Source organism: Enoplosus armatus, chromosome 21 (genome assembly GCF_043641665.1).
Source record: "Enoplosus armatus isolate fEnoArm2 chromosome 21, fEnoArm2.hap1, whole genome shotgun sequence".
NCBI lineage: Eukaryota > Metazoa > Chordata > Actinopteri > Centrarchiformes > Enoplosidae > Enoplosus > Enoplosus armatus.
This window is the reverse complement of record NC_092200.1, coordinates 12,903,293-12,931,245: the sequence shown is the minus strand read 5'-3', so window position 1 is coordinate 12,931,245 and position 27,953 is coordinate 12,903,293. Positions and strand designations below refer to the sequence as shown.

Here is a 27,953-nt window from a genome sequence, read left to right as displayed (position 1 = left end):
CACCATCCCTTTCTTTATCCCTTCAAACAAGCCACTCTCAGTGATAATATTTAACCATGTTTTCAGAGATAAGTTGATCCACTTATTACCTATTTCCATTACATTTTTAATTAGTTTTTTATCCCCTAACCGTGCCTGAATTGGGGCTGCCCCACACATGTTCTCTTCAATTGCTTTCCATCTTGCTTGGTAATCAGAATTGCACAAACAAAACAAGATCCTCGATTGGGCCGATATATAATAGTCCCTTAGGCAGAGGAGTGCAAGTCCTCCCTTGTTCTTTGTCAATTATAGAGTTTGAAATCTTATCCTTGGATTTTTCCCTTGCCAAATGTACCGCAATATTGATTTATCCAATTCGTTGAATTGTTTATCACTTTTTTAAATTGGAAGAGTCTCAAATAAATATAATGCCCTAGGCAAGATATTAATTTCTACTGACAAAATTTGTGACAGAAAAATTATATTGGAATTAAATTCCATCTCTTTATGTCCTCCTTTATTTTCTGATTTAACAGGTTAAAATTTAAGTCATTCAAATGTATTAATTATATATATTTCATGTGGTCCAAATGCTGGACCATGGATGCTAGAGCTTATGATCTGGCTCAGCATGTATTTGAAACTTAATATTCGGGTCACTTTCTAAAAACATCTAAGAATGACAATAATTTAAAAATTGAACTCTCTGGGTTTGAGGATTAAATTAAAATGTCATCTGCAAATAAAGACATTTTATGTTCTTGACCTAGCATTTTTATACCTGTAATATAATTTTCGTGAGTGATCTCTTGACTTCGCACTTCAATAAACATTGCAAACAGTAATGGACTTATTGGACAGCCCTGTCTGGTCCCTCTGTCCAGGCCGAATGACTTTGATATGGCTCCATTTATTTTTATTCTCGCCCTTGGGCTATTATACAATGCTTGAATAGTTTTAATAAAGGTCTGATGAAATCCAAAATTCTGTAATACTCTTTATAAAATCTCCCAATCGACTCAGTTGAAAGCTTTTTCTGCATCAAGGCTCAATAATAATTTGTACTACATGTTCAATCACATGTATAGTGTTCAGCAGCAAATGTTATCTTGTGTCTGCTGAATAAAACCAAGAGAAGATACTAAGTACTGTATATACATGTTGAATGTATAACAACATGAATGCCTGTATCATATAAAACAATCCCATGGTGTAACCCTACAACAAACGCTACCTTGGAAATCTTTGAATGACCAGTTTCAGTTGAGGCTGTTTCTGCAAAGTGTCCCTTCAACATCTGTCATGTCCAGTAGACAATATAAGATGAACACCTTAAAATATAATCCAATCAATTAAAACACCATCCCAATTTTATGGGGCACTCCACCAATTTTACACATTAAGTTGAGTTTACGCGTCATGAGGAGCACTACACTGTCGGCAAAACAGCAGTATAATGTGTTCTGTGGCTCTGGAGGAGCTTTCTAAGGTCTGAGAAAATAACCATAATCAATTTTGACTTTAACAGAGAGCCTCCGTGCCTACCGGTGTGGAGTTGGTGGCTTTTATCTGGTAGGGAGGGTCCAATGAAAGACGCTATCTAGTTGCATCTAAAATGACATTTGTTTGAGGAGATTTTGAAAGTCCTGTATCTGCAACCTTTGTGTTGTGACAGATGTGTGTGTATTCCACATTTGGGACTTTTGCACATATAGTAGGAGAGATGGTATCAGCTGTCACTTGCAATAAAAAAGTGCTGCACACATACAGAAAATACAGCGACTTAAACAGTGACACAATAACATTTCATCTGCTGTAATCAGAATCAGTATATTCACAAAGTTGTATGCACTCCACTCTATAATATGTATTCAGCAGTATTTTGAGTCCTCTGTAGACATCAGAGACACAACACCATGCAAACAATGTCAATAAACTCAGACTGCTTTTACACAGACCATTCATCGCTGTTTTCTCCCCTGGCTGACAGGCAACACTGTTAACATCTTGATAGCATCATTTGTTCACACAAACATATTCGCTGGGGACTTGACTGACAGGTGTGTGGGAACATGTTGTATGATAATGCTTTGGATATCAGCCCTATTCACACTTCTGCTGATAATGACCCCCACATAGTTAGTTGGTTGGTATAGTTAATCCACTTACACAGCTTAGCAGTGATTGGCATGTATAAGCATGACATGGGGCTTAAAAGTCAGAGTGACATTGGTGGGTGGTGGTTAGAGTGGTGTTAATAATGATACAGAGATGTAAAGCCAGTGGAAGGGCTACACCCACCGGCCTCTATTGTCACGTTAATGACAGTAGACAGACACCAAAGACGCAGTAATGGAAATTCCTATTTTTTATTTTTCCCATTGTTTTGTTCCCTTTTTTGTATCGCCCTCTACGACTTTGATCCCATTCATCCAGATATCCATCCTGAGATTGAAGTGAACTTGAAGCATATTAAATAAGTGAGCCTGAGCTGGAGGTAGCAGCGTTTGTTACAGTCCATTGGAATTCATGTCTCCCCCTCCTCTCTCCCTCCCTTCCCCTTCTTTGATGCTGTCTAGGTTAGGCCTAAGAAATGCAGTGTTGGGTAATAACTCCATTGCGTTGATTATTAGCCTTCACAATAGCGGCAAGCCTCCTCTGTCTGAGCACAGTCCCATAGTGGAAGGCTGGTGTGACTTAATGTGGCATGAAAATAGCTCCTCAATTTTCCTACACAGCCTTTCTAGAAACTGCCCAGTTCCACCCTGTGGATGCCTCTGGCCTTCACTGTTTCACTCCCTCTCTCTCAGCTTTCTCTCACTCTCATAGCGTCTCTGCCCATTCAGCCGTCACTCACCTCAAGTGAAGCTCAAAGGTGTGTGTATATGTGCGTACAGATCTATGTGCGCACAGGCGCATGCTGGGGAGGACGTGAAAGAGGAGAAGGGGAGACACAAAGTGAGATGTGAGGGGAAAAAGAAGGAGACACAGATATAGTGGGGAGCAGGTGGAGGGTCTGTGATTTATACTCTGAGGATTTGAGCGTGAAATCAATTTGTGTTTAAGGAGAAGTGAGGCTCCACAGAGCCACTGTGTGCCACAGATAGACCTTGGGAAATTAATGCTCTCATCTGAAAGGGAAGGAGAGTGAAGGGTGGAGCCTGAAGGAGAAGCAAGGTGGAAGGAGGAAGAGTTGAATAGGTGAGAGAGTAAGATGGAAAGGTAGGAAAAGAAGGGTAGGAATGGGGAAGGATGAGGAGACTTTTGAAACGATAATACAGTAAAACAATGTGAGTGGTAGCAGCAGCAGTAAAAGCTCAAGGTCTTCTTCAAACTTCAGATTTGTTTTATGAGTTATGAAAAATAATGGAAAATGAGAAATGCCCCAGAAAAAGTGTTTTTCTAAATAAATTCTTCTATTTTTCATTACTTAAGAGGAGTCTGTCAAATGTGGCTCATTTGGCAAAGCTGGCAGCTGAAGTTAGGGCCCTCTTCAGTGACAAGCTACAGTTCAGATCATATGGGCTGCTCTCTGTTTAGGTGTTTTAAACCTCTGAACACATCACAACTTCACATCACAAGTCTTTGCATTTGCATACATCCCAAGACACCCCCTGTTTATACAGTAACAGGTGAATACATATGTTAAATTATTTAATTAAAAAGAAATCATGAGTGAAACACAGCAAAGCATGCCACAACAGTAAGTTAATGTATCATTCAAAGTTAAACAGTCATTATTCAAAAGAAAAGGCTTTACTTCGAAATAAATTCATGTTTCTTATCCCTCAAACCTGCAATATTTTGGCCACTTTGGTGCAGCGGAAACAAGCTGTAAGCACAACACTGACATGTTATCCACCTGTTAAGCTGATACGGGGAACTTCTTAGCAAACAGCTGCTTATTTGTCATATGCATATGGAGTTGTTTTTCTGGCCACCTGATGAATGTAAGTCCAGTATTCACGGTCTCTACCAACTCCCGAGGGAAATATCTTGAGCTGCTAAATGCTCCATTATGTTCACCAGCTAGTCGCTGACTGTGTCTGTCAGCCATTTGGTGCTGGAGGTGTGGCGAGTGGCGCACAGTGGGTTTTCAGAGCTTCTTCGCTGAAAACAGCAGCCTGCTATGGCTGACATTAAGAGCGGTGCGGGTGAACTGGAAAAGCAAACAATGAATCTCCGTAGAGCAGAGGGGAACTGCAAAGATTTGTGGTAATTGTGGGTTCATCTATGAGCAGCTCTCATTACTTGTTTGAGCCATTGTTGAATATTGAGTGTGTCTGCTTTAACAAAATCAGTTTGGTATGTGTTTGCAAAACGGTGGGTTTGTAAGCATGTGAAAACTGGCCAGCTGAACTCAAAATGTTTGCTCTGCCTCATTTAGCATTCTACTTTGAGCATCATGTTTATCCTTTTGGCTCTGGCTTTCCAGCTTACTTCTATTTTGGAAGATCTTATGTGTCACAGCTCCTTTAGCTTATTCATCTGCCGTAACATGATAGAGTTTAAGTCATACACGTTCTCTGGTAAGATCGTGGAAAAGCACTGATAAATAGTTTTAGTACAAACAACCTATTTTATCCTATGATAAATAATAAAGAATTGCATGTGTTGTTAGATTGCTAAAATGGAAATGTTGGGTTTTACTGGCTAACAGTGTGTGCTGAGGTTTGCTTCTTTATAGAGATGATTGAAGCTGCGCAGAGTGGTAAAGAGAAGGATGGAGTGTGATTACAGAAGCAAAATTACAGAGGACTAAGACGAGAGACAATTGAAGAGATGAAGTACAGAAGATGAGAAGGCAGAAAAATAGGCATTTGCAGACAAACAGGACTCTAGAGCAGTTCTCCCAAATCCCCACTTATTTGAATCAAGTACATGTACCTCTCATTTCTCATTTCCCCTGCTGTCATAAATTCTGCTGCATCTACTGGCTAAGCAACAGAAGGAGAAAAAAAACAAAAGAGACAGGAAGCTTCCCCACAGCGAGATGTTCGCCGCTGTTTGACATGGGTGTTATCAGGGTTCATTTACACCTACGGGAAGTGGCAGGATGTTTCAATTTGATCCTTGCCAAGAATTCTTTCACAGAGGGCACAAAGACTGAACAGTGCTGATTAATGTGGCTGAAGATAGCCACAGCAAATCAGTCGTGATGGAAAACCTTTGTGAAATGCTCAGCGGGAATAACAATTCTGAACAAAGCACCACAGCTATGATAAAAAACTGCATTTCAGTCAATGAAAAGGTGAAGCTTTTAATGTGTAGCTGTGTTATATGGTGTTCATTCCACTTTTTCAGAAGCAGAATCAGAATCAGAAATACTTTATTGATCCCTAAGGGGAATTTCTATTTTTTTACTCTGTAATTTTTTACTGATATTCTATAGGAGATTGCTTTCTGGAGCAATTCACATAAGGTAATTGGACACTATTTGTTCTGATTGTCTGCACATTACTAGTTAATCACAGGGTTTATAGATGGACCACCATTCATGCTCACATTCACACCTACAGGCAATTTAAAGTGGCCTATTAGTCTAACCTGCACATCTCTGTGGGAGACCCTGCATACATTAATACATACATAAGCAATTACGATTATTGCAGACTTCTTATTTACTGTGATGTCTTATACTGTACAATTCAAGTAAGTTTTATTAGTCTGTAATAGATATTCATGTGGTATGGAAATTGTAGTTGAAAATAGGAGTTCTCACAGTGACAATGCTAATGTTTAGCAAATATAAAGGTGACCATGGTCACCATCTTAGTTTAGGATGTTAGCATGCTAACATTTGCTAATTAGCATTAGCAATGTCATTCCTTTTGCAGGTATTGGACACAATTTTGACTGATGATGGCACTACATGAAAAGCTGAGAGATCATCAAACTTATTACAATTCCTCCTGTGAGAGACATGAATGTCTGTACCAAATTTCCTTTCCAATTCATCTAACACATTTCAGTCTGGTCTAAAGTGGTCCCCTGACCCTAACCCTAACCCAACTGAAAGACCGAGAGCCGTGCAGCTAGCATGGCTAAAAATCAAACTACACCTCAGACAGCAGGGGTCCATTGGTTGCAGAAGTTTGAGCGGCTTTGTGAACAACTCCTAACATTACTAAAGCTGTCTCAACATAAACCCGAGCACGGGAAGAGATTAAAGAAAAGTTTTTTTGTTTTTTTTTACTTTATTGACAGTGCAGCTCCTGAATTCGATCCAGTATGCAGAACAAAGCACAACCAGGGCCCCTTTCATCATGCTGAACAGAGTCCATCAATAACACCAAAAACCATACAGAGATGAGTGAGTATTTTGCACTCAAATGTCTCTGTGGTGCCATTAAAATGATGGTTACCTTGAGGTAGCTGGAAAACTGCCCTCACAGTACGTACCTGACTTTTCTATGAGCTTGTGAGCAAAATCAGCTCTAGATTTACTGTTTCCTATCTGAACTTGACCTCAGCCTCCTTGTGGAGGAGAACTAGAGCAAAGAGAGTGAACCTATGGCGATCAATACAGCATCACATTATTGCTAATCAATCTGCTTTGTTGCTCTGCTTCTTCTCTCTTTCCTGTCCTCACTTTTCACCCTGTTTCATTTTGACCATGATTGACACAGACGCATGCACTTAAGTGTACGCTCATATGGATCATATTCTGTCACACACGCGCACACACACATGCACACCATAAGGCGCCCTGTCAGGTATTGAATAGTCAATGCTGCAGCAGAGAGGAAGCCTTGGTTATTCATGTGTGATAGTGCTGCTGCAGAGGACCCAGCTGGCTCCCACCGAGCTACGTCAGTGTGTGTGTGTGTGTGTGTGTGTGTGTGTGTGTGTGTGTGAGAGAGAGAGACAGAGAGTATGTATGTGTCAGAGGCATGATTGTGTGTGTGTGAGAGAGAGAATGTATATGTGTGTGTGTACACCTGTCAGTTTGAGCAAATTCACTCACCTGTGACGTCCTCATTCTGTCTCTCTGTAAGCCGTCACTGAGAGTGCTCCTCTCAAAGGCCCAGGCAACACACACACACAGTCATATCAGCCATGGGCAGGTGTTGAGATCACTGACTTCTGAAGAGGATTTCACCTATGGCAGTTTGAATGTGTGCCATGTATTTTCACCCTGAGTAATGAATGCTCTCCCTCTCTCGCAGTTTTGCGTGTGTGCACGTCAGAGAGAGAGGAAAAGGGGGGTGGAGAGAGAGTGACACAAAAAAAGAAAGTGTGTGAGGGAGGGAAACATGAGCTGGATGGGGAGCTCTCTGTATTTGTCTTGTGCTTTGGAGTTGTGCAGTTTCTATCAGTGACTCTTCAGTTTTTCTGGGACATCACAGGCCGAGCTTTGTTGGAGCGACAGCAGCGATGAATCCTGCAGGACACAAACGCCTACATATACGACTGGAGATGCGTCTCTCATGTAGTGAAGCTGCATCCTCCCATCTAGTGGCCGCATATGTAGACACACTCACGCACATATTCATGGATGTATGCAACGACAGGCAGAACCACAGAAACACACAGGTGATTGCACTTAGGGCTGGTTGATATACTTGAAATCAATATCATGATGTTTTTTTCCCAATAACTAATTTTGTTTTAATATTTTTCCATGAAAGACAGTTAAAGATAATGTTGAATAATCCGACCCAGCCTTAATTGCACTTACAGTATGCTTACAAATTCAGCATTAAAGGGACACTGATTTATCACATCATAGTCAGTGTACTCATCATGCGGATACTACTCAGCATATGAAAACAGTTGTATAATGTCTTGTATGGCTCTGGAGGAAGCTTTCCAAAGTCTGAAATAACTGATTATGTCATAGTTATGCCATCAGGGTTATCTCAGTTTGGGATTGGAGCCTACAAATGTATAATAGGAAGCCTGAGTTACAAACTTGAGGTGTTGAGTTTGAAATATGTGAGCATTTACCAGGCACGTGGAGGTCTAACAAAAGATGCTGTCAAGTTGCATCATGGGAAATGTAGGATCATGAGATTTGACCATTTAGTCTCTCCCAAGCCCCCCAACTGAAGTATCCACAGTTATAAATTGCCTTTTGCTAAATGTATTGCTTACAGGTAAGTAAAACTACAAAATTCTGTATTTTTGAAATCCTGTCTTATGAGTCTGAGGAAACGACTTTTTGGTGCATATGGATGTTTAGTGCTCTGTGAAGCAACTTTTTAAAGATGCTTTTGTCTTCATAATAAATAAAGTTTTCATTCAAATACATTCCTTCCTTGAAGTTCAGATTTGATTTATATGCAGAGGTAAAATAAGGCCTTCAGAGACATGCGTGGCACATCTCAGACTGAAGCCCAGGCTGCCACAGCAGTGGCCACTAAGGCTTAATGTTAATAGAAATGTTGCCAATATAGGAACTCTGTGGGTGTGATTGTGTACAGTCCTCCCTCTGCACCAGAAATACTCCCCTAGGCTACTGTTGTCAGTCAGAGTGACATTTTAATCAACTTATCTTGTTAAATAAGAGTCCAAAAAGTCCGAACATTTTAATTAGACATCACAATTCATTGTTCTATCAACAGACTGCATCCTGACCTGCGAGTGAACTGCTGGCCTTTTGATTGGTTGTCAACATCCTCCTCAGGGACGCTAATGCCCTGGCAACAGATTCTTGTGCTTTGAGGACAAATGTGATGCTGGGACCACCTCTCCATTGCCAAAACCCATTGCTCATCAGCAGTGTGTGTGTGTGTGTGTGTGTGTGTGTGTGTGTGTGTGCAGAATAAAACTTGTGGGTGTGGGGTGACATTATAAACAGATCTTGGAAATTATCTGATTGCATCTGTATTCTTAATATTTTTCTTGTTGTGTATTTCAATGAATAATTCAAATGTACTCATTTAGAAATGGTGTGTGTGCAGCCGTGCATGTGTGTGTGTGTGTGTGTGTGTGTATGTGGGGACTGGTGCTGCAGTGAACATCACTTCTTTTGATGGTCTGAGTGAAGAACGCAGCTGCCACTTCACACCGCAATTTAGCCATTACAGAGTTGACGATTGGCCTGCACGCATCACTGTGACCACACACAGTCAGACACACCACACACACACACACACACACACACACACACACACGCTACAATCACATGACCACACATGTAAATGTATGCACCCTCATCAGACTCGTCACTCCTCAGACCTATCACATATGCACATTGCAGTATACAATTTCAAGTTTGAACTTTTATTCTTGAAATGCTGTAAATGAACAGCTGCTCCACCACAAATACACACAACCTCCTACACATAGATACCTATAAGCAGTGCTCTGCATATACAGAATATACCCTCTGTCTTATAGTGAATTAATCCATAACTTCAAACCATCATCCTTAGTTTTAGTTTTTATTTCAGTTTCTAAAAACTCTTTTCTCCGTTACCTATAGCACCGCTAGGCTGTGCCTGTAATTCTTAGCTCTGCCCAAGGACACTGTCATGTCAGCCAATTAATGAACCACTGTGGACTTATAGTGTGAAAACAGAAAGTAGGTGGTCTCAGAGGTCACCGCTGTCACACACACACACCTAATGCAGTTTTCTTTTTCTCTCTGTTGGATTGTCTATTTTGCCTTTTACTGCTGATCCTGCTGCTGCTGTTTTGGCACGACAGTGGGTGAGAGATGGAAACTGGCTGCTTCATTAGAAGAGCTCTCTGCTTAATAAATGCTTTAGTTTAAGATGTAGAATCAGTTTTGTGTAGTTAGTTGCTTAGGTACTTAAAAGTGGTCTTTTAACTTTTGTAACCTGTGCTCTTATAATATTTAAATAATTTATGGATTGGAGGATGGTTATTCCTACAATTAGCGTTTACATAATATTTAAGTTAAACATTAACTCCTGAACTGAATTACATATTTACATTTTCACACATACACTTAACTTCCTGATACAGGCTTTGTTGACGGCCCCTTTGTGGACACATATCTTCATGAACAGTCATTCCTCTGTTATATGTGGCAGTTATTTGTTGCCCACACATGCATTCATGATTTCTTTTCTTTTTAAAGGGATCAACTGGAATATTTCAGATGGATACACAACTAAACAAGAGAAAATATAAACACATACCAACATTTACACATGATACGTCATACACAATAATAATGATAATAACAATACATAGTCATAATAATAAAATAAATTAGTCGTTTTTTAATATACGCTATATTTTGTGCACTGCTGTATTCAGGTTACTCAGATTGTACATTGCGCGCAGACTACGATCGACGTCAGCGCGCTCCTCGCGTCCCTCAGCCCCTGACGCCATCACGCACCGTTTCCAAACAATGCTCAGGAGAAAGCCACGTTGACGATCCAGACTGGAGTGTCGTCCACAATTTCAGGCAGAATAAAGCGGGGATTTGTTTGTTAGACTCTCGCTCTGGTTCCTTATCTCGCTGCTGACTCCAGATCAGAGCAGACAATGTCGTCGCCGCCGAAGGAGAAAATCGAAACCAAAGGAGGACATCTCCCTGCAGGTAAAGCTCATTGGGCTGCTGTGTTGTTTTTCAAAGCTTCCTACAAACCCGAAAGGCCTTTGTTTCTGCAGTGTCTCAGACCAGAAATCACATGATGATGATTCATTCTTCTTCAATCTCTACACTTGCAGATGCCAGCGACTGACAACGTGTTTTTAGCGTTCAGTGCTGTGTGCTGTGTAATCTGCCATATTTCCCTATTTCCTTACTTCCTGATTGGCGTAAGGTCTTGCAACACCATTAAACCTGGTGCCAGTGTATTGTAATGTTTTGGTATTGTATTGGTGAATCTCGCAGTCTAACGTGAAGGTTTCAGTTACAATGTTGCGGTTGTTGCAGCTGGACGGCGGTGACGTGGAGGTCACAGGCTCCCAGTCTAGTGGATGGAGAAAAACAGATAAGGTGTTAAGGCTACGTGGACATGAGCAGTGTGGCAGGGCGCTGGGCCTCAGCAGCTGCAGGACTGATAGAACAGTGAGATAACAAATGCCCCTTACACCCAGCCTGTGATTAGTGGGAGGCCCACCGTGTGTCAATCTTTAACTACAATGCAGGTGTGAGCACCAGAGACCATTGATGTTCTCATGCCTATGAGCAGCCCCTCTACAGTGAGGTCAGAGGTCAAGGTCAGCAACAGAACAGCTGTCCTGCAGCTGCCAAGAATTCAGGGTCAAGGACTTCTAACGCACTATGCCAACCTACGGTGCAACTTAATCAGTTGAACATTATAGAGGTCAAGTAATTATATAGCTGAAGTCCCTAATGGTCATAGTACCAGTAAAGTACAAACTGTCATTTATTACCTAACTATCCAAACACAGTATGGCTTCAGTGCTGTGGGATCTTTGTATTTTCTCACTGTTTTAATTGGCTGTTTATGCATTCATCATTTGAGAGCTCTTGAACTAATTGTCTCAGTTCATCTGCTAATCAGTGTTCATATGTGTGTCGATCCGTGTGTGTGTGTGTGTGTGTGTGTGTGTGTGTTGCAGTAAAGGCAGGAGGTATGAGGATAGTGCAGAAGCACCAGGCCGCCGCCACTGCTCCAGAACCACTGCAGAAAGATGAGGAGGAGGAGTACGTCAGCTCCAGGTACCACACCCACACAGTCATGGCAGGATTACTTAGCGGGCCTACTGGGCACAAACCCAAGGGGTGAGGACGTCCCTGGACCAGAGCCTCTGTTTGAAGTGTTGGAAAGTCAATCAAACAACCACAAAGAGACTCAAAGCGACTAAAAAGAGACTCAAAATGACTACAAAGAAAGAGAAAACGATTACAAAGACAAACTAGAGGACCCAAAAGACACACAACATGACTACAAACAACTTGGCAACATAATGTTTTATTGTCTCATAATCCGTCCATGCACTACATTACCTCAATCATTTACAGCAGAAGTGAAACTGGTTCAGTACTCTCTACTGTTAGATTGAGAGACTGTCCGTCTTTGTGCAATGTACGACTCTGTGCTGATGTGTGAGTTGGTAATCACCCCCACACACGGACTAACACACCCTGCAAATTGTCAACTAAACAATTTAGCTGCTGCCACATTCCGGTAAGGCTATACTGTAGGCCATTTTGCAGCAGACTTGTTGTGTACTGTTACCAGCTAATTCGGTAAACAACATAATTACTGCATAATTACAGCATTAACTTGAACAGCCCATTCAGCAGTCACTATTGTTTGCTATAAGCAGCCTCGGTCTGCATGTTTTACATCACACTGGCTCTATTTCCAAGCCACAATAATTGTTCTGTTTCCATTTTAGCATGTTTCGGCTTTCGCTGCTTGAATGCATTGTTTGTACTGAGGTCAGTCTGCTCTGCGAAGTTGTTGCTTATTTTCAGTGTAATTGTGTGCGTGTGTCTGCTTCTACACCTACATATGTCTACTCAATATTCATGAGGACCCGTCAGCTATGTGCGTATTGGTACAGGTGGCATATTCACACAACATATCAGTTTTTGTGTGTGTGTTAATGAGTGGTGATAAATGAGAGCTGACAAGCAGTGCACAGCAGTGAGAGGGATTCAAGAACATTGCCAACTGTCAAGAAATGTGCATGTACTTTATACACGCAACCTCACACACTAAATGATGTACTGCATGTTCTTCATCCAGTGTGCTTGTTTGAGTATTTTCCTGTAATTCAGAGCAGGAATACTATCAAGCCTGTCGGTGGCACTAAGTCATTTTCTGTTGCTCCCCTTTTCCTTTGTGCCAAGATGAGTTGCAATAATAGACAGAGCAGTGAAAAGTGAGGTCAGGTAGATAACAGAAGCACAAAAACAACATGCAAGCTTGGTTTATAGTTCTCAAGGATAAAGGCCTGCTCGAGAGAGAAACCCTCCAGACTATAAGAGAAGTGCTTAAGACTGACATTTCAGTTGCAGCGGACGCTGGTCAGGGTGTGACGGCTTCTCCAGCCTGCTGAATATGCACTTCAGAGGATGTGGAGCCATACTGTACGTCTTTGAGATTTAAATAGGGGCTGCAACTGACAAGTATACTGCTACTGAATTCATTTGACGGAGTGAACACGAGTCAATTGTTTTCTCAATTAATCTATTCATCATTTAATCTATGAAATGTCAGAAAGTGGTGGAAAAAAATCCCATCAAAAGTTCAGAGAGCCCAAGTTGACGACTTTAAAATGCCTTGTTTTACCTAACCAACAGTTCAGATGCAATGACAGTGATATAAAACAGAGAAACACAGCTGGAACCAGGGAATGTTTGGTATTTTTGCTTGAAAAATGACCAAAGTTATTACAGTTCTAAATTAAATAAGTACTTGATTATTTGTCCACTTGTAATGATAAGCTTCACAAATCTGCAGTCAGATTGGAAAGAAATGACTCTCTGCTGTTTTTATGATTGTATTATTTCCTTTATTACTTGCATTGCAGTCTTACTTAAAGATGTCATGAATGTGTTTAGAATAAGTTGCACTGGTAGAGGAGCCAGCTAAATGTCTGCTTTGAAAACTCAATATAGGATTTTGTGAGTTGAAAAACCTTTCATTCCTTTCCCTCATGTGTAAACTGGCACACCAGGGCCATACAGGGATTGATAGTTGCTTGTATTTATGTCACTTCATTTTTCCCAAATATTTCCTTTTAGAGCTTGCAGTCAATGAAAAGGAATCATTACTTGGGCTGTGGAAATAATTAGACAAATAGTCAATTTTAATCACAAAGGAAAACCATTTAAAATCAGCCTTTAGCTTGATAAACTCCTCTTGGCCTGGCTGTGTAAATGCAGGTTTAGCTTCCTCCTGTGAAATGTTTATCTTTAACAAAAAATGACCTGTCGGCGCATCCAAAAAGAGATGCTTCATAACGGCTCTCATCACTAAATACAGTCAGGGAAACTCTCTCACTCACACACACTCTGTTCGTCCCTTTCTGTGTCACGCTGATGGACGTCTAGCAGGTGGCCACTGGGTAAATTTCGCATTAGTAGCAGTCAGTGAAGCGTTGTAGTCAGGGGAACACCTGCCGTACCCAATCTAGTCAAGATGGACAGATGGGGCAAAGAGAGAGAGATAGGTGGCCGGGATTATGGCAAGGAGTAGAGGGGGGGATTATTATGGTATGGAAAGCGAGGGATGCAATGGCGATATCAAGATACGGAAGAGGAAAGGTTTTACTCGGTAAGAGAGGGAGTAACGGAAGAAGGAGAAAGATGGGTAGGGGTGAGATACAGGCAAGAAAGGGAGGCATAAGCCAGAGCAAACTGGTGACCCAGCAGAGGCTTCCTGCCCACTAACTGTCAGGTGAATACATCTAGTGTTTCTTCTCCTCTGATAAAATGGGATAGTCAGTGAGAGTCAGAGGAGCAGGAGAGTGGGAGACGTAGAAAAGGAGGGAAACAGATGGTTGTTTCATCACTTAACATGTTGCCTCTTATTAAAGTGAATGCATGGTTTATGAACTGCTCACACACTGTTTGGATGAAACTATCAGCTAAATGTGTTTTAAAGAAAACTACATGTAAGGTGATCATAGGCCTCACCTCTCCTACATATTTGCTTTGAGAGGTGGATATGTTCCAGAGGCTCAGAAAGAGAGCGGGTGGTGCTTTGTCCTCGCTTGACTTGACTCTGCACACAATGCACTGTACGTAGGAACAGTGGTGAAATGTGCAGTAAGCTGACAGCTCATGGTGAAAAGTTGAGGGGGGGGGGGGGGGGGGGGCGAGAAACAGGCAACAGGCATCAGTTTCTATGGCAACCACCACCTCGCCCACGGCAACAAACTTCCTCCTCTGCTGAAGCAGAGAAAGATGGGTGGGGTGGTGGTGGTGGTGAGGTGTGGCTTTAGAGCTAAAGACAGAGGAGAAAACACCATACAAATGTGTTCATGCTCATTTCACTCTTTGAGTTAATAGTTGAGATTTGCATTCTGTATCTCTTTTTCTCCCTTGATCTCCTTTCCCGCTGACTCTTCTCCTCTCCTGGCACAAAGCGACTCCTCCCCAGGATTCCTTACAGCTCTCCACTGCCCCCTGCAGGCTGCCTCTGTCTCCATGCGCAGCCACCCTCCTCCCAATCACACCAAACCACAGCAGGGATCTGTGTTACTTTTGGTTTCTCTCTCTGCGTGTGCCCTTCTCTGGGTATCTCTCTCCATTTTACCGCACAGATAGAATAGATGAAAAAGCTGTCAGTAGCAGCATCATCTTATGGATAAGGCTTTTGTGTGGTATCTAGATGAAGGTGTCGTGGCCAGTTGCAGTGCGTGATTAAAAAGTCTTAAATTGAGTGTCTGTTTATCAAGCATGACTAAAACCTGTCAAGTCTGTCTGTCTACAACATGTGATTACACACTATCTATGTATTTAACTGCCAGTCAGGTGAAAAGCTTACCTTCTCGTCTGTCTCTCTGTCTGACTTTTCTTTTTACACTTTTGAAGATGCTTGTTAGCTCTCTGTCTCTCTGACAGTCTTACAGCCCTCACTCCTGTCCGTCTGTCTGTCTGTCTATCTCTGTAACAACCGGGGAAAGTTTGATTCCAACATGCAATGTGTTTTATACCTCCTTTCCCTTTGCAGTCTGTTTTCAATATTTCAGGATTCATCGCAATGGAGATAGACATTCAATAGAATAGAGACATGTGACAACCCAGCGTGAGGTGAATACCAGCCCACGCTGTCTCGGGGTGTGAAAAATATCCAACTGAGCGTGCCTTTTCACCTCAGTCCCACTGTGTCTCACCTCACTGTAGCCTCTACTGAAATAGAAAGTGAAGCAGCTACTGTACATATGTGCTGCATGTCTCTTTTGGCATAGTGACATAGTGGCATTTTTAGAATATGTTCAGTTGTTAGAAAGATATTTTACCTGTGAAGCAAATCGTTCATAGAAAGTTTCTACGTTTGTATTTCAGAAAAACAGCTTGACGGGGCTGTTCTCATTCAACATCAGGCAGTAGCAGCTGAACGCTAACGAGCTAGCTTACAGCAAGAAGGTCCTGTTAGAACAAATGAGGAAATCTGGTATCCTATAATGCTAGCATGCCACTTTACAGTTAACTATCATCTGTCTAATGAAAGCAGATTCTGCTGTGCAGCATGGCACTCAGCCAGATGTGTTTAAGATGAAAGTTTAGCCGAGAGGTTGTTGTGCACTAGCATACCTAATGAATCTCCCATTAGCATTTTTCACAGTGTAATTTTTTTAGTTTTCTGACACTTGCCGTATGCATTCTCTGTTTGTTCCTCAGATAACCTTAAACATTTTCAAACTTTCGAGCCAAATGTTAGCTGAAAGCTAGCAAGACCACCTCCCAGCTAGCCAGCAGAGCGTTACTTTGAATTGGGAACACTTGCAGCATTAATATGCCATATTTTAGTTAATTGACTCACAAATGGAGAGCCTCTCAACCCCACATTTTGAGTGGGTAGTGAGGAATAATCCGTGAAATTCAGCATGTCCAAGCATTAATTTAACAGCAAGGTATATTCTCATTAATATAAATAGCAGAGGGCTATTCAGTGCCAAGATGTTGATTGCAGAGATTGGGTTGCCAGATGTGTTGAGAATCCATAACTGTGAATTGATTTTGATTAAGAATGTTCGTGGTTCATAAAATATTTAAAAGAAAGTAGCAGATGTTTCAAATGTTACGTTTTCCTAAGTGCTTAGATTCTGGCTGCTGAGGCTGCAGTTTGTAGTCTGTGTGAGAAACTTTTAGTTTACACATTTAGGCTGTTAATGATGTAAGCCATAAGTTGACCATGCCTGCTGCTACAGCTAATGTCTTTGAGTGGAGTTTTGAAGGTGGCTACCACAACTGCACTCTTTTGCTGGGGGGGGGGTGGGGGGTGACGACGCCGTAAAATTAGACGGCGCTCGTTTGTCATGTCAAGGTCGATACTTACCTCAGGTTCCGCATTCCTCCTCCTCATCTTTTTCTCTGCCTCCATTCCCTTCCCTTTCTCTATGTCTGAGTGAGTGCACGCCTCCCTCTCTCCTCCATCCTCTTCTGCTCTCATCTAACAGCCTATTATTACTGTATATAGGTATTTCTTCTCCCCTGTACTCTCTGCCCTCTCGCCTCCCCTCGCCGGTCCTCCCCCTCCTCTATCTGCCCTGACCTGCCTTTACCCCCTCATGTCCCTTCTTTTCCTCCCTCTTCTTTTTCCTCTCCTTTCCTCCTCCTTCCCAAATCCTTTCCTTTATTATCATCATCGTCCTCTTTAACTCTCTCTCTCTCTCTCTCTCTCTCTCTCTCTCTCTCTCTCTCTCTTGCTTTCCATCCACAAGCTGTGAGCCACAGTGTTTGGCCAGGATGAATGGGAGCTATTTAAGCTGCTGGCAGGTCCATCCTGTGTGTGTGTGTGCGTGTGTGTGTGTGTGTGTGTGTGTGTGTTGCGTGTTTCAACAACTTGGGATGTTCGAATTTTGGCACAGTGTCACTTTTTGAGAAGCCAGATATGTAAACGTTTCCATACGGTATATAAGCTGCTCACGATATGATTAAATTACACACACAGAATAAAGCACCGGACACACACTCTGTTGAATTCTACAAATCATTTTTAATTTGTTTTTCTCTTGTTCCCCTTTTCAGCCCACCAAAGGCCCCCATGATTGTGTCTGGAGTGGTTACAAAGGTAACACACACACACACACACACACACACACACACACACACACACACACACACACACACACACACACTCACTCACTCAGACTCACACATACACAGACCACCAGTAGTGTTGAAATAAGCATTATAACCTTATATCTGGGACATCAGCTCTACAGGGAGAGGTAGAGGCTTAGTGCTGAGATGGAACAAGAGAGAAAAGGAAAAACAAGGCAGAGCAGGGGGAAGAGAAGAAAATGGAGAGAATACCAGTGGAGTGCCAAACGTGGAGAAAACATGATAAAGTACAGAAGGGTTAGATCAGTAATCAGATATCTGTAGTTAAAGATAATGCTGTGTGTGTGTGTGTGTGTGTGTGTGTGTGTGTGTGTGTGTGTGTGTGTGTGTGTGTGTGTTTAGGCTTTGACAGCCCTGACCTGCCACTTTGAAAAATGTGTCAAAAGCCTGTGAATAGCTGTGTTTATTTAATTTTATTGTATTTTGTTAAGTCTTTTTGACTGTATGTCTTGGATTTAGTGTGAGCTACATAGCGCAGTGTTTGTGTGTGTGTGAAAAAGTGTCCTTGAGTCCCTGGATGGCTCCGTTCACTGCCTGTCAGACCAGGTAGATTGTTTGCGGAAGATTGCAGTGATATCAGCAAGGTGGCAGGCATCCCATTTATCCCCCGATCCTCCTCTAGCCTTCCCATTCGCCCCCTATCACTGCCATCAAACCCAGAGGCTAGCACTGCACAAAGCCTCAGAAAAAACCCTTTTAGGAGCTAAGTGAAACACTTCTGTGTGTCTGGAGTTTGTGTGGACATTTCCTGGTTACGTATCTGCCATCTTTCCTTTCTCTGGGAATGGCAGAATGGCATTCTCAGATGTCCTGTGAAAACTAAACCAGCTAGGCTACCTGAATAAGAATAACATTTCACTGTGATTGTACCTTTTTTATATGATTACATGTGACAAATAAACTTGATTGATTGCAGTAGAAACTCTAAAGGAAAAGGATGACAGTTAGTTACAAAAATCCAATAATTGTTGAAAAGTATATCTTAACAGGTCAGCCTTTAAATTTGGGAACAAGAGAGAGAATATGCATCTTGAGTGATACAGTTCTGCTTTAAAATAGATTTGCAGAAAGGAGGCAAGAGGGAAAAAAAAGTATTGCATATAGACAAATTCTTGAAATGTTTGGAAAGAAAGAAAAAAATCTTCATTGTCTTTTTCCCACTTTTGACAAATATCTCTTATGGAAAATCCCATTCACAGAAAAGGAAAGAAAAAGTTATCATATCATATCAATAAATTAGGTCTCTACTCGATTACTGTGTTGCAACGTGGCATGCAATTAATGAAAAAATGGTGCTGGGTGGCAGAAACAAAATGCAGTATTACTGTTACGTTGAATAAAATGACTGATTTCTGTACTGTATTTGATTTATACAACATAGGTCTATGTTTTTTTTTTTAGACATTTTATGCAGACATATTAAACCTTTTTTTAAGTATTTAAAGAAAAATTTGATTTGTAAAGAAGTAGCACATACCACATTATTTCTCCGAATGGGTGTTTTAGCCGTGTAGTAAAATGGTGAAAAGGAGGCAGGAAACGTGCCTTGCCAATCACCATTTCTATTCACAGTGCAGTGCAGTAACAGAGTTAATTTGTTGCTTTCCCTCCCATACCCCTGCTTCAGTAGCAGAGAGATAGAGGAGACGGAAGCTTTGAGCTTCAGAAGAGAGAAGAAGGGCAATTGGAGGTCAGATCCATCCACATCCCATGCAGTTAGCCGTGGAATTGGCTTTAAATGAAAGAAACGCACACTGTAAATGTTTTGTGCCCGCCTACACACACACACACACACACACACACAAAAAAACACACACACATGCAGGAAAACTAGTGCATATACAGTAGAAAACCAACACACACATACAGAGAGGATTAGGATCAAGCAATGATGGGGTGGGCGAGGGAAGTTCAGCAAGAGGTTCAGACTGACAGGCTGTGTGTGTGTATGTGTGTGTGTAGCATTGATTAAATTGGTTATATAACTTTATCTATGTTGACATCCTAAGAAATAAGAATATGAGGGGAAACATCCACATATGGCAACATCTGGACAGATGAGACGGCGTCAGCAAAACACCAACTAACGAAATACTAAAATCCAGTATTTTAGATGAATGAATTAAAACCTTCAATATTAATCCACTTAATCATGCAATGTAATGTGTGCTTTTCGTAAACTCACCCACCCCTGCTGTGCTGTATGTAAAACCTCCCTTTCACACCCAGAGACATATGAGTGTACAATGCTATAGCTACACATTTCATCACATCAACTAATGTTTCTCTCATAAATGGGATCGGGGCGAAGAAGGCAAGAGAGAAGTGCAGCACAAAAAAACAGAACGAAGAAAAAGTCTGACATTAACCAGTGAAGAACAGGGGAGTAAGGAGAGAGGAAACAAACGGAAACATTGAGGATGAAAGAAACAAGTGCTGGCAGGTAAAGATAAAAAAGAAAGGATAAAGACAAAAGAAAGAAGGAACAAGTCATGATTGTAGTAAGCCTTTGATAAAAATTCTGCATTCCTTTTTGAATGATCAAATTCCTGCTTTGATCCGATTTAGAAACGAGGCTGTTTATGGGCATTTTTCTTGGAATAAGAGATTGAGGTTGCAGGGCAGATGAGTGGGGACAGATGAGTGCTCCATACTCTACCCTTCACGCACTTTCCTCATTGTTATTATGATTATCGGAGGGGAAGGATTTAAAAATAGGAGCGCATATGCAGGCATAGAAACAAAACATTGTTACATACACACTTTCACGCTTAATGTACACAACCCAACATTCAAGTTGTTCTAAGAAATGATGTGTGTGAACCCTGAATATTACTGTACACGTTCCTGTTGTGTTTACTGTCCAGTAAGATCCTTTGCACTTGAAATTCTACCACTACAGCAGTTTCAATACTCTTATTGTGTCTGCAGTATCTAACTCTAATGATGAGCCTCTTACTGGTAACAACCACAGCACTATGCTACTGTTTGTGCAGTGAATGCATTGAATGCAGTTCATTATTTTGCCCTTAAATACTATTGAATGACTGGGTTTTTTCAGGGTGATAAGGACTTCACCCCTGCAGCTGCCCAGGTGGCCCACCAGAAGCCCCAGCCTTGTGTCCCCAAGCTGCCCTCTGTCCAGCACATCAACCAGCACATCCACCAGCCCCGCAAGTGAGCCCGGCAGCAGGCCACGATGGCTATGCTAACTCCACCAGACGGCCTTCCCAATGGAACACACAGGATGACGATGTTTCCCCCAGCAGGCACAAATCTCCTCTAAATAATCAGACACCCAATGCCAGTACAGCCATTGTAGAAGCCCCACTCTTTACACCCCTGCTGCATTGGTGCTGCACTATTAGTTCTGCACTTTTGGGTCCTCCTTAAGAGGGATTGTTTTGACAGTCGTTCAGTCTTTAGGTGGTATAAGTGGGAGGAGGGTCTTCTAAAATGGCTGTCATTCAAGGATTCAACATTAATGGAAAAACTGATTTCAGATCTGGGTCTGTGGGGGGAACCCTCACCCGAGCGACATGCTGACCAATACCACATCACAGCAACCAGCCAATCACAGCAACCTATCGATCAGGCCAACCGACCAACCAATCGCCAGCCTTCTGCCTATAATCTTCACAGACCAAAAGAACCAATCAACAAACCCTGAGGTGGACACCAGTTTTACATTTTCAACACAAACCAAAAAGATTGTAAAACTCTGTGTCTGTCACTCAGACTGTTGCCAAACTGCACGGGTACAGCATGGACCAGAGTTAAAGTAGCTAATTACATGACAGCATTAACCAGTTATTATAGATGATGTGATTGATCGGCCTCCAATTGAAATTTGCTAATATATTTAACCCAGACTAGAAACTGGACATTTCCAGTATTACAGATGCCCAATGAGGAGAATGAGAGAAATGATGGCTGTCATGACTCAAGTAGATGTGGTTATAGCAGAAGCTAATAGAGCTTTTGGGCCACAGCAAAACCTATTGTTATTATTTTGTCACTGTTCTTAGCTTTTATCTAACAGAGAGGAGTCTTACTGATCTCTGATCTGCTCTCTGTTTTTCCCTGCCTTGCAAGCTCAATCTCATTCATTTGGATTTATATTTTGTCTGCCACACACCAGTGTCAACTGGAATGAAAATGCAGCCAAAAATGTAATGAAATCTAAAGAACACCATTTACTGTGAAGCAGCTGCAGGATGCTTTGTGTTTGCATTAACATTAGCCTGAACATCACAAGTGTACTTTACAACTAGTTGAACAAAGATTTGCAGAGAAGCAGTTCAGAAAATAGTGAGGCTCTTAACTGTAAGATTAGGTGACAACAAAAATGGCGATTTCTACATTCCATAGAAAAGTGTTTGAACAAATATCTTGACCATATGACGGTTTGTCAGTATGCAAGGAAAATGCAATACTTTCTTTTCTACTTGCCAGGATATCTGCAGGTTTGGCTCGTTGCATATCAGAAATCTGTATCGGCCCTCAAAGTCCAGATCGGCATCTCCTTAGAAATGATACATATCAACGTACACAAAACACACACACACCACCTTTTCCTTAATCACCCATCCCCTTACTCTCAAGTGTCGTTTGTTGCAACACTAACTTTCAGGTTTCCAGGAAAGAAGGAAAGAAATTTATTTTGCCAAGAAGGAATGACTTCCTATGTTTAATTTAATTAAGTTTAAAAGAGTTTTATCTTTTTTGTTTTTTTTCTCAGTTGATTGAGTAAATTGTTCAAATTGTACAAATCTCTAGTCATTGAGTGGACGTGGGTATTAGGTATGGTTGTCATAGTAAATAAAGATATAGACTATCTTGGAAAAAAACTTTTTTCACCTTGTTTGTATTTGAATGAAATGAGGGATGACTGGACAAAAATATTATGTTGAGGCTAATTTGTAACATATGTCGTGTAAAAAAAAAAAAAAGATTGAGTGGTGAAGGTGAGTGATATGTTTCTAATATTTTGTACTTTGTAGAAGTTCAAAGTAGTCCTACTTGATGGATTGTGACCTGCGCCTCACCTAGGGTGTTTGAGCGTTCCACGCTGAATTAGCACCCTGCACTGAGGGATTAGGGCTCAGGTGGTGTTTTGAAAATGAAGAAGCATCTCTCCAAGAGCTGTCTGCTGTTTTTTTTCCTCCCTTCTGCTTGCACACAAACACACACACTCTCATACACCGTGTGCGCCAGGTGTTAGTGCATGTAATCCATCTTTCCACAAGCATCTGCAACCAGGTGTTCTGTCAGTTTATGTTAGCCCAATAAAGCAGCCAGTGCAGGCTTAGTTGGTACGAGCCTCTGCCAGCAAGCTGAAACACCCCATTAAAGCAGACGCAATCTCCTTGACTCTCCGTGGTTGTATGTAGTTCTGTCAGTGTGGCAGAGCTCTCATCCCCTGCCATGCCCTATTAGACTGACTACACCAACAGAATGAGGGTGAGAAGTGCTAAAAGTGTATCACTGCCTTGCTCAGAAATCAAATGGTTATATGAGTATGAGTTCCACAAAGAAGAAGGTAAATTGTATCAAGATTAAATACTCAAATACCTTTCATTGCTAGTCTAGCATTAGGTCAGTATTTTGCACATAATACCACCCAAGAGAAGTTGCCAGTCATGGTACTGCAGATGTACTTCGAAAAACCTATTAAATTAAATTAAATTAATGTGCATCTATGTACCTTTTCTTAGATTAAAAATAGTAATGTCAAATAATAGACTGGCTCAGTGGTCGGTTCTGGTGTGCAGTAAGAACAAACATCTGGCCATGAGCAAGACACTGCCCTCTGTGGGTATATTTAGGCAGAATATCCAACAAAGCCAGCTTCTAGTAATCACGCGTCAGCAGGCAAAAGAGTTAACCTGTCGATGTCAGTCTGACTCTGAAACATGCTTTTTTTAGTTTTTCTTCCAACACCATAAAAACAGTCAAGGTTACAGTTGAAGGCACTTTACCCTCAGCGCTGAGTCCTTCCCATTTAGAGGCACTTTATTACATTAGCCTTGAGTATACACCACCAGCTGTTGGCCATGTGGTCCTCAGGAACATTAAAACTGGCTTCAGCTAGTTGAGACTGGTCATTTCTGTGACACAACCATCTGAAAACCTTCCACCGACACTGCGGTTTGCTCAGTCAACAGGCAGCACTGGGAGGAAAAGGTATTTCAGTCATTTAGAACAGGACTCTTTTTGGAAGTGTTCATGGTCAAAGTTATAGTGACATTTTGGTTCCAGTTTCACCAAAACCAAACTTGCTTGCTCTCCCAACTTCCTTTTTTAAATTTATATATTCCAAGCATCACACCATTGCATGGGTGGGACTCCTCAAACAGCACATTTTCTGCAGTGTTGCTGTTTGAAATTGTTTAACAGGAAGTATAAGGCAGAACTTTTTATATGGAGTTTGGTGTTATCAAAACTCCTGGGAGAAGATTTCTTTGTGTAAGAAAGCTGCTCTCTGCCAAGTTTTCTTCGCTTTCTATCAGTGAGGGCACTTGGAGTTCATTTGTAGTTCACACGTTGTAGATAATTCTGATGCCGATTTAATTGAGACATTTTCATTTATTCATACTTTTCAGCATTTCAGAAATGGAATTCATTAAGAGGGACCTACTTTATCGTTGATTGTATCACATTTCAAAGAATCCTAAAAAAAGAAATAAAAATGATATAGCTCTCATACCTTGAGCACTGGGATAGGTTACATTTAGTTATTTCTATGTCAGAGATAATATGGAGAAATTCATTGTGACCATGAGCGCCATGTTTTTTAAGCTTGTTTATTTATAAAAAAAGATGTGGTTCAGAACTATTCAATTTGCCAGAGAGAAATTAAATAATTCAATCAATTCTAATTTTCTAAATTTCATTTTAAGCTTTTTTAAAAACTTCCATCTAATATATATACAGCTACACACAGATATTGCTTCATGTTACTTCTTGCTGAGGTCATGATGCTTATAGTACATAATTTAAGATAATTTATATTTTATATTCAAGTTTTGACAAGTATGTGTAGTGACAGTGTAATAACTGCCATATCATATAACCTGTCAAGATGCAATATTACATGTTAATCTTATTTAATTTAATTATTGCTTATTATTTAAATAAAGTAATAATAATGCAATACTTACATAGTTGTGACATTATTGTTCTTATAGATTATTTCATTGTTAGTCATTATTAATTTATAAGTAAAAATGTTACAAACCTTACTTATCAAGGGGAATCAGCAATGATGATTATATCAATATTATATTACATTATAGTATGATATTGGGCTGGGAGTATATGAAAGATTGTATTCAAATGAAAATCTTATGGGGCTCACCGCTGGCAATTGCCAGTGATGGAATATAACTAGTAACAAAGTTAACTAAGTACATTAACTCAAGTACTGTACTTAAGTACAATTTTGAGGTACTTGTACTTTACTTGGGTATTTTCAGTTAATGCTAATTTATACTTATACTAAGATTTTAAATGCAGGACTTTTACTTGTAACCGAGTATTATTACACTGTGGTATCAGTACTTTTACTTAAGTAAAAGATCTGAATACTTCTTCCACCTCTGCCGATTACTAAACATAGTGTAGCCACTGTGTCTAGTTGTTAGATAGAGACCACATCAAGATGATCCCATTCCTCAGATGTATAGAAAATTACATTTATGATATTTAGTACTTCAGTCACTATCTAATGAACTCACTCCACATGTCTTATTATCTTATTATCATCATATTCATAAACATGCTCCATGTCACTTAGATTTACTCCATCTAACATACACAAATCCTCAGGTGTTGTTGATGGAACCAAAACCAACCAGCAGAGGGCCCCAACTAAGGATTCCCCCCCCAAACTCACAGATTTGACAGAAGCAGACATTGAGTGCTGATCTAGAATCAGGTCATCCTGTCTAAATCCCAGCCTGAAGCATCACAGTATGACATAATAGCTGTCATACTATCAGTGGATAGTGCTTTATTTGGCCTGTTTATTTGGCCACTTCTGAATCTCTGTGGGGAATTTGGGTCGGGGTGGGGGAGGAGGAGGGTGGGATGAGGAATCGCTGACCAAGCCTAAGGCGCATCATAATCTCAGGTTACAATCTAAGCCAACAGCTGTTTGAGCTCCAACGATGGCCTAAATATTATCTGATGCATTCAGGGCTAATAGGTTTTGTCTCTCTCCCATACACACACACTCATTCCTCCACACTCTGTATGAGTGAATTTGGAATAGATTAACAAAACACAAATAACACAATCCTGACCAGAATTCAACATCCTGTCATAAATATAAGCATGTGCTGTAGCTAAAGGTATCTCAGCTTCATTCTGTATTCCAAAGAAACCTTTTTACCAGTTTAGAGAAATACTGTAGACACTGACTGCCCAAAAGCTCCACACTGACTGATAAAACACCACAAGTCCATTGCAAATGTATTTAGTTTTATTCAAGGTCAACAAACCTATGATGCCTCATAACAAACTACACACAGAAGACATTGTTGGCTGTGATAGAGAAAAATGCCATTTCCATATGAAACATATCCTTATGTTATTGTTGGATATGTTAATCCTGCAACCACTTACAGTTCGCTAAGTGCAGAGTTCAGTAAATGTGCAGTTTGCCCGTCTTTTGTCGTGTTCAAATGGCTTCCTCTGGGCAGTATCTAAGCAGATTGCCAGTCTGAAGTCAATGAAGTTTATTTGAAGAAATTATTTGGCGGCGCAGTACCCCTTGTAACCCCTTAGCAACTCATCACCATGTATATTAGACACACACTCTTGGATGGCACTTAAGCTGCAATCGCCATGAGGAGTTAGGACCGTGAAATTGTGCTCTCGAAAAAATCCCGACAATGTTATATCACTGCTCTCCCCGTGGCTCTGCGTGTTTAAACTCACAGCTATTTTTTGCCCCATAATTTCCACTGTTCTAATGTTAAAACAGGGAGCTGACCTCCTGCTCTATAATGAGTGGACTGTTTTTATCTGAGGGTCCATATGTTAGAGATTACCACTTCAGTTCAACTTGTACTGTGATGCTCATCCTAGTTTCTCACACTCACATAACTAGTGAGTTATTTTTTTCCTGCAACTGGATGAAACACATGCCCCCAGTGCAAGATGTTTTATGAAAATCAAGAAGAAGAGCACAAAAATCCCATCATTTTCTTATTAACTTTCCAACACAACATGGCATTTGAAACTATAACAGCAATAAAGCAGCAATATTTGGCTCAATCACATCCACAGTCACTGTTACCAGAAGTGTTTATTTTGTTTTCATCATCAATACCCTATACCAAACTCGCACATCTTAGAGTCTCACTCATTGCATGTTAGTTTATGGCTATTATAACCAGTGTTAATGTGGTTCTGCTATCCAAACATTTGGGAAGAGTTTGAACTTTTCTCCTGCATGGTAAGATTTTAAATATCACAACATCACAACAGTGCTCTACATTTCAGTCTTGGTCTCAAACATTAAGACTAGAAAACACAGTTGTTTGTATATCAGTATTTGAAAAAAGTCCATATGGAATAAAAAATTAAAAGTTTGTCATCAAAAAGCATTAAAATCTCTAATATAAAATATATACGCAAAATACATTCATGGGTTCATCATTATAAAGCAAAACAAAAAGCATCTAAAAACACTATCGAATGCCGTTAGATTCTATATAAGCTTGTGTTTAGCTTTCTCAGTCAATATGACACGCCCATTAGTATTCTTTTAAAGACATTATTCCATAACATCTTAAAGAAAAATGCATCCATCTTTTAGGCAGAAAGATGAACACATTTCTGTTGCTGTGTGTGTGCTGTGGTTACAGTCTGAAAGAATGTGTGTTAATAAGTGTGTTCTGCTTCAATACAGTGCAACACTACAAAAACACAGCTGTATTGAGCACCCAAATCATAACAAAATATAGGCTTGGCCATCCATTAAAAAGCAATAAATATGAAAAATAAGTTAAGCTAAAAACATTTCAAGTATCAAATCCCCTGGGTATTCACGGTTTGACATCATAAAGCTTTGAGCAAAACTGAGCAGACAAAAGCAACCTTCAGGCTTCTGTCCTCTTTTAGGAACACTGTTGGTAATTCTAGGCTCATCCTGAGCACATATATTATAGAAAATTAAAGCCAAATCTGTCCAACTTTAAAGTCTGTCCAGATTTTGTCTCTTTTTGGGGTAGTGTCCATGACATCCTCTGAGGCAATGATA

The 27,953-nt window shown here is 40.7% G+C and overlaps 1 protein-coding gene across 1 annotated transcript; it reads left to right on the top strand.

The window, feature by feature from the left end:
* The first annotated feature begins 10,314 nt into the window (after positions 1–10,314).
* dap (death-associated protein) lies at positions 10,315–22,825 on the top strand. Its single transcript, XM_070928435.1, has 4 exons — positions 10,315–10,504; positions 11,497–11,596; positions 17,588–17,630; positions 20,745–22,825. Exons 1-4 carry the CDS (start codon positions 10,450–10,452, stop codon positions 20,862–20,864), a joined length of 318 nt encoding a protein of 105 aa, XP_070784536.1. The 5' UTR covers positions 10,315–10,449; the 3' UTR covers positions 20,865–22,825.
* Positions 22,826–27,953: the final 5,128 nt, after the last annotated feature.